The sequence below is a fragment of the Leguminivora glycinivorella genome, chromosome 23 (assembly GCF_023078275.1).
Source record: "Leguminivora glycinivorella isolate SPB_JAAS2020 chromosome 23, LegGlyc_1.1, whole genome shotgun sequence".
Lineage (NCBI taxonomy): Eukaryota > Metazoa > Arthropoda > Insecta > Lepidoptera > Tortricidae > Leguminivora > Leguminivora glycinivorella.
This window is the reverse complement of record NC_062993.1, coordinates 5,927,816-5,935,429: the sequence shown is the minus strand read 5'-3', so window position 1 is coordinate 5,935,429 and position 7,614 is coordinate 5,927,816. Positions and strand designations below refer to the sequence as shown.

At 37.7% G+C, this 7,614-nt stretch overlaps 1 protein-coding gene across 3 annotated transcripts in view; it reads right to left on the bottom strand.

The window, feature by feature from the left end:
* Positions 1 to 1,650: 1,650 nt before the first annotated feature.
* The window catches only part of LOC125238260 (protein phosphatase PP2A 55 kDa regulatory subunit), an 80,620-nt gene continuing 74,656 nt past the window's right edge, over positions 1,651 to 7,614 (bottom strand). For all 3 annotated transcript variants that reach the window (XM_048145536.1, XM_048145538.1, XM_048145537.1), the window contains one exon: positions 1,651 to 7,046. In XM_048145536.1, coding sequence (XP_048001493.1) covers positions 6,921 to 7,046 — 126 coding nt within the window. In that variant the 3' untranslated portion in view covers positions 1,651 to 6,920. The remainder of the gene's footprint in view (positions 7,047 to 7,614) is intronic.

The following is a 7,614-nucleotide window of genomic DNA, read 5'->3' as shown; positions in this document are numbered from 1 at the left end:
ACGAATGTGATGCGAACTCTACTTGCGTACATTTTTATTAACAATGAAAAAATTGAGTTATTATTATTCGTTGTTTCTCTCTGTGAAGAATTTATAATTATATAAATATAAATAAATAAATAATAACAGAGGTTATTTTTATCTCTGTCTTCCTAGAGAAATAAACCTTGTTGACTTTTTTTTATATTATATATGGGCTTACTCCTGACCACAGACTAGCCAAAGGCAAAGACGTGGCCTACGATGGAGTGAGCTCGCCCAGAAGATGCCTGTTCACTCTTGATTTGAAGGTTGCCGGGTTATATGAGCTCGGAAATATAGCCGCCGGCAAGGAATTCCACTCCTTGGCAGTGCGCATAACAAAAGAAGCAAAGCGCTTCGTGCGGATTCGTGGAATATCCACCAAGTAAGGATGGAGACCGGCCGTGCGTCTGTGCGTTTTCACATTATCCGATCCGATATCGGGTGTAGGACCGATATCCCATACATTACAGGCGCCATCTTGGATTTTTTCTATTAAAATCCTTCCGACATCCGATATCGGATCGGATAATGTGAAAACGCATTAAGAGTCCGATGGTAGAATGGGGACGGTGGAATAAGCTCGTGTAGCTCTTGAGCACTTATAGAAATAAGTTCTTTTGAAAAGACACTCCTCATACGTGCGACAAAAAAAGGTAACTTGAAATAAACGTAAATGAGATGAAATAACTAAGATACACCACTTCTATAGGGTCAGCAACGCGCAAGTAACGCATTGGAGTTGTAAGCGACCATAGGCTACGGCGACTACCATGTTGTATAATAACAATATGGAAAACTTAACCTTTGTCTGTGTTTGATAAGGATCCTAACATATGGCGTTGGACTTAAAAATGTATGCCAAAGTTAATTAAAAATTTATATTACATTTTTTTGACAGAAACAGACGACGGGTCAAGTGCCTTTGTCCTCAAGCAATAGTTATTTGTTATACAAGGGGGCAAAGTTGTATTTTAACGCCGAGTGTGGAATGGAAAAACGAGCAAGTGAAAGGATTCTATAGTTGAACCACGAGCGAAGCGAGTGATTCGAGAATAGAATCCTGAACTTGCGAGTTTTTTAACACACGAGAAGTAAAATACATTTGCACCCGAGTGTAACACAAAACTTTTCCCCTCACTATAGCGAGGAAACTACAACGCAAAAAGTGCGTTTATCACTGCTACCAGTAGTTCCACAGGTGGTAAATCATCTTTATTACTAGATTCACCTACTTTTATCAATTTTAAAGCAGTTAATTTGACTTTATTCAAAGTCAAATTACTTTACCCACTAGTGGATAAAATGCGTTTTTACCCGCTGGTATTAAAGGACAAAACACGTGTTTCCGAGTTAGTGAGGGGAAAAAGATATTACAATACAGGCTCCGTAGCCGAATGCGCGGCAAAATGCAATCTATCTCTATCGCTCTTGCGTATTGGCGCGACAGAGCCGCAGAAATGCCATTCGGCTACGGGCCTGATATGGTAAGCGACAATGGCACAGGCGAAGCGGTTATAATTTGTAGGTAGTTTATTAAAGGCATACTACCTATTTTTTAATTTTGTAAACCTAATATTTCATTTACTTTAGGTAAGTTATAGTAATCCAATCAAATAAAACACAAAATTCAGATATAAAAATTTATATTATAGGAAATATTTTGGATTCAACAACAACACTTCATGGGTTCGCCGCGCCCCGCTCATGGCACATTACTGACAGTCCTTCACTATCAGTACGTCTATTGACAATAAAAACCAAAGATTTCATAAGTAAAGAAAAGTTCTCGTTTGATGTCTTGGTGGAATGATACAACGCGATTGGTTGATGAGTTCGTCACGCGCACGATTGGTCGCATAGAGGCATTTTCAGAAATTGGGACTCGCAATTAGCGTCAATAGCTGTCAGTTTTGTAACAATTAAGCACAAAATCGGAATAAAAATCAGTTTTTTTCACGTTCAGATTTTAGAATATAGCTTACAGTTTATGTAATTAACACCAAAACTATCTTTTTATTAAAATTCCATGCTTAACTATTGTTACAAAACTGACAGCGACACTCACGCTAAGGAACCTATTTTTGAAAATGGCTATAGACTGCACGCTCGCGTAGATTGCACGCTTAGCTCGCTTTGGCAGTGTCACTGACACCTAAGACCCGTCCTAACGAAGTACTACCTACAAACAGTTCATAGTATCATCAATAGACGTACTTTTTCTACATTAACATTATTGCATTGTAAAGCTCTTGAGCACATAGACGGATAACTGTGTATAATAAAGTGACAAGCATATAAAATTCACAAAAACGTGTACATATTGCCAGTTCACTGGTTCAATTTGAAAGTTTAGCTCTGCTTAGACCTAATGTTTGTGACCTTTGACCGTTACAAAAATACGCAGCAATTTTGGAATGCTTTTCAACATATAATTTGGTTACAGCAAACATGATAACTCAGTACAAATTTGATTATTTTTGATTATATTTCATTAACGTTTGCATTTGGTACCAATATGTCTGATATTTTCAAGTCGCAGGTATTTCTGCAGCGTTCAAAGAGGTACCAATGTTGGTGAGTGTCACAAACACTGGTCGGGCAGGCGAGGCGCGCCCATTGGCTTCCAATTCGTTGTTCGCCCGCACTCGAGGTCTCCTACCTAACACCGCTCAACTGCGATTTTATCACATTTTATAAGCCCTCCGTTGATCCCTCGATGCAAAAAAAAACTGATTTCTGTCTGCGCTCTCACAGTTTTTGCCTAACTATTAACTAGACTTAAACTATCTCAGTCACTCGTCGCCTCTCGCTCGCACACTCGCACAACTATACATGTCTTTGCTTGTACGCTACAAACTCACAGTATATTACATTGATATTTCGGGATCGAGCCAATTCCTGTACTGTCGAGCGATGTCTAAACATAGCTGCGGTTAGCTTTTTTTGAATTATCACAAATATTTTTTTTTAACTTACATCTATCGAGCCACGGCTATGTAGCAAACAGCGTTGTGAGATTAAAACTAGTTTTTTAGGAATTGACTGCGCCCCTTACATTAGAAAAAAAAAACTAAAACTTAACACATCCTATACAATCGATCAACATAAAAAAAACGTTATGGAGATTTTTATAACGATCCCAATCTATGGAAGTGCCTGAAATTGAGATAGGACTAAGCAAACGCTTTGTACAGAAGTCTAAACATGGATCACGGGCCTCAGAGGCGCTAGAAAATATTTTACAAAAATCAAAATCATCAGAAATACTTTTCAAACATAATTTCACAGAAGCTTTACACAATTTAAGTACAAATATATATAACTCTGTACATTAACATACATTGTGACAAAATATACTATATTTATATTATTCAGGCCTCCATTCGTTCGCTATATTTACATTCTAGAAAATATTTTAAGCTTTCCCTTGCATATTTATTCAGGGGAGTACCACACAGTCAACCGTCAATAATTTTTCACAACCGACAAAGTGGTATCTTTTACCCTAAGGAAACATTTCGGGGAAATTCCATTTTGCAAAAACATAGGACCCATTACTGGGCACCGGCATACTTGGACACTTGTATTGAAAGACATTTAATAGCTTTCTCATTACAAAATTAAAAGTTGCGTTTATGACAACTTACGAATTCTTAAGATATGAATAACGCTATCACATCTCGCGGTCTCGACACGCCAACTATGCCTAAGCGATTTCATTAGTAAAAAACGATCACAAATGTTTTTAAAAAGTACAATAATAAATAAAAAAAACCATTAACAAAAAACTGTACGCACACTAAGGCACGAGCCTAAAGAAAGAGGGCAATAAGTGTTACGTATATGTAGGTAATATCACTAACAAAATTTTGCCGCTAGTCAATTATGAAAAGTATTATGTTTGTAAAGTACCGACATAAACATAATAGGACATCTATAATTGTAGTGTTACGTTTAATGTCTAACACACGTCTCTCTTACAAATTTTGAAATGAAATTATAGATATGGAGGTACCGCTTTTGCAAAGTTTCATGTTTGTATTTCTGTAGCAAGTTCATTGAGTTTCAAAGCTAACATGTTACATTTAAAGATCTGTAATAACAATTCATTATGGTTTAGTGAATAGTGACATTCACAAGCAAAACTATTGGTACCACATTATCAATACAGTCTATTTTGTATTAAATTTCTATGTGGTACCATTTTGCCTGATAACACTAGAAATTGGCAACACCAGAAATTTAAACTGTGATATTTCAAAATGGAAGCCATAATTGTGGATTTTTGACATATTGAAGAAATTCGTCCGTCTCTTTAAGTTTATTTCGACATAGCAATGCCAAAACACATTTGCAACTAAATTGTATTGGAGACGAGGCGATTGCTTGTACAATTATTATTATTTTAAGGCATAATGTGATCTAGATGCAGATATGCACTGCTACAACGGATCAAATTTACTTTTAGCCGCTTGAAATGTAGGTACACAGTTTTAGAGATCAATCTGTGAGTATAGTATTGACATTTTAGACTTGCTTATTTTCAGTATTTTGATCGATAGCTCCATTATTGTGGTCCATTGTTAACATTATTGTATGTCAAGTCCAAATTTTAGTGACTTTTGCTGTGCGAATCTTGGTCAAGTGAAAGTCTCCATACATTTCAAGCCAGCAAGCAGTTATTTGATAATCCTAACTAATCTCATTTTACTCGGTTAAGGTAGTTCACCTTATGGTGTCATTAAACAATAAATACTTAATTAATCGCTTAGAACCTTAAGTTATTACAAGCGTATAAATTATATCAGAGTTTAACTAACGGTCTTACAGCCTAACTAGGTACTAGGACATTGTATAGTTGACATTCTGTTAATGTCCGATTTAGTCTTTCAGCAACGCCATTTGGCTCTGGCGGCAAAGCCGCAGAACAAGACAAGATTTTTACATTTGGACAAAAATAAACTCGTATTAACATTATAACTTAAAGATCGCCAATAAGCAATGAGTCAAATGAGAGTGGAGGCTAAGTAAAACGAATGTGTCGACTATACAATGTACTAAGTTATTTTTTAACAATACTGCAGTGGTAGCTGTCAAAACGCAACTTTGTTGTAGCAGATGCTTATAACGGTGACTAGTTTGAAAGGTGGCAATCATGTCTACACTTTCGCTATTCATATTCAGTTTTTTTAATGATTTTTTGTAAAGAATGTTTTAATATTATTTTAGTATACTGATCACAACACTAGGCAAGAATTGCTACCATTTTAAAAGGGGCTTCAGCTTTCCTAAATCCGAGGACAAATAATATATTTTTAGTAAAGATTCGTCTCGCAATTTTACTGCAAGACAGAGGTCGTTACAACTAGCAATGTAAGATGAAGAATTGATAGCTACCACTGCGATTTCTATCGTAAGTTACCAACAGGACCTGCCTTATTGAAATCGTATTAAGTTCTCGTCTAGAGTTACACAGAGGAAGATCAGGCCTTAACAATTTTAGTTTCCCCAACCGTAATTGCTAGGTATAACAATTCAACGTAGGCGAATGGTAGTGACAAGTATCTCATACATTTTATCAAGAGCAGACAGTGTTTGGATGCGAGTACAGCATCAAATAGTGACGGCTAAAATGGCCAAATATGTTGTAACACTTTTAGCAAGCTATAAGAAGCTTATTGTACTCAATAGGATGCATCGATAAGTTCATTAAAATGTATCCGCTACCCATTAGTTTATGAACGTAGTCCAGCTTTCACTTATGTTTTCAGACATTCTGATAAATTAAAAATGGTAATCCATTATTTGACAGGATTCCATACACTCATAACAATCGAGACACAATATGAGGGATTGCGTCCGAGGCATCTCAATCCATATGATGTTCCTCTACCCACTCAGTTACTTTTGGTAGCTCTAGTTACCAGCTGTGACCTTTATTTACTCAATAATGAGTCCATTGAAAAATGTAGAGCAATTGAGTGCTATCTGGTTTACTTAAATCCTATTTGTGATAAGGCGCAACCAAACCAAAGCCTGTACCAAGAATTCATTCTCAAGGCTGCATTTTTCTTATTTTTAACTCTAAATTTTTGTGATAATGCCCATAACTTTGGGCTTATTTGGCCATTAAAACTGGTAGCTGTATCTCGGTTTTGGGCCGGCCTCCTTGCGGTGAAGTCCTCAGATGTGCTTGGGAGTAATGAGGAAGTTTCAAAGCTCTAGGGCACTGTATCTTCTTTACTCTCAACTCTAAACTTTAGCCAAATAGCTCAAAATTTGCTTTAAAGACTTGATCGAACAGCTGCACCTGGATTTTTAGCTGTATTATGTGAGGTTTTAACTTTTAACGCTTTATCTTCTTATAAACTTTGGGATTATCTGGCTAAGGAAAGACTGTTGGTTGTAACTCGAACTTGTAATTCGGGAAGCTTTTTAATGCTCCAATGCACTGAATCTTCCTCTAAACTTTCAATTTAAACCTCAAAATCTTGGGCTTATCTGTCCATTTAAAGACCAGTAGTTGTATCTGAATTTTGAGCCGTATATCCTTGTGGTAAGATCATTAGATGTATCAGGAAGTCAGGGAGGCTTTAAAGGCTCAACTCTAAATCTGTGTGATGAAGCTCAAGGCCTTTTATGGCTGCAAAGCACTGAAGCTTCTTCATTTTGAACTCTGTCTATTTAAAGACTGTTGTACCTCGACTCTGAGCTATAGGGACTCAGTGGGTGGACAGACACAGCCCCGGCGAAGGCTAAAACTTATTCTGGAAGTGTCAGGGAAGCTTTTTAAGGCTCCAAAGCACTGAATCTTCCTCTAAATCGCTTTAAAGCTCAAAATCTTTAAAGACTGCTGGTGTAGGTCCTCAGTGGGTGACAGACAGGCTCGGCGGAGGCTAGAACTTGTCCTGGAAGATGAAGAGGTTGTTGGTGGCGGCGACGGCGATGATGCTTTCGTGCGGGTGCCACGCCGTGTGGAGGATCTTTTTGTTGAAGTCCAGGCAGTCTACGCTGATTTCGTCCTGTAAAATAAGGGTGTTTGAGAGGTTTGTGCATCCAGTGTTTAAATTAATATTATAAATTAATGTAAGTGTAAATTAGTTGATAGGTACAGTCGATTTAGCCGGAGTGACAAGGATATATTGAATCATTTTTTGTCAGGCGTCTGGTTTTTCTGACAGCAAACTTGAAAACCCACCTATTACGTTATATTAACATTTATTTGATTGGTGGATTTTGAACTTCGCTGTCAGAAAGATCCGCGTCTCAGTATTGCCGCCTGGTGGAAAAAACGATTTAGAAAACACTGTTGACGCTCCGCATTATTATTTCTTTTATATTGGCGCAATAGAACCGGTTGCGTTTCCATCGCCACGTAGTGTCACCGATTGTCACTTCAGCTAAGTCGGTTGCGACCGTAAGTTGTCTCGGTGCATCGATGCTCGTGTATAGTTAGCCATATACGTACAGATTTGGCCGCCGGGCGAGCTTCGGATCTGATCCGCGATTAGCCCATACACGTACGGATCGGTCCGCCGGGCTCGGCTCGGACAAGTTCGAGGCGGAGATATCCTTCCTATTAACTAAGGT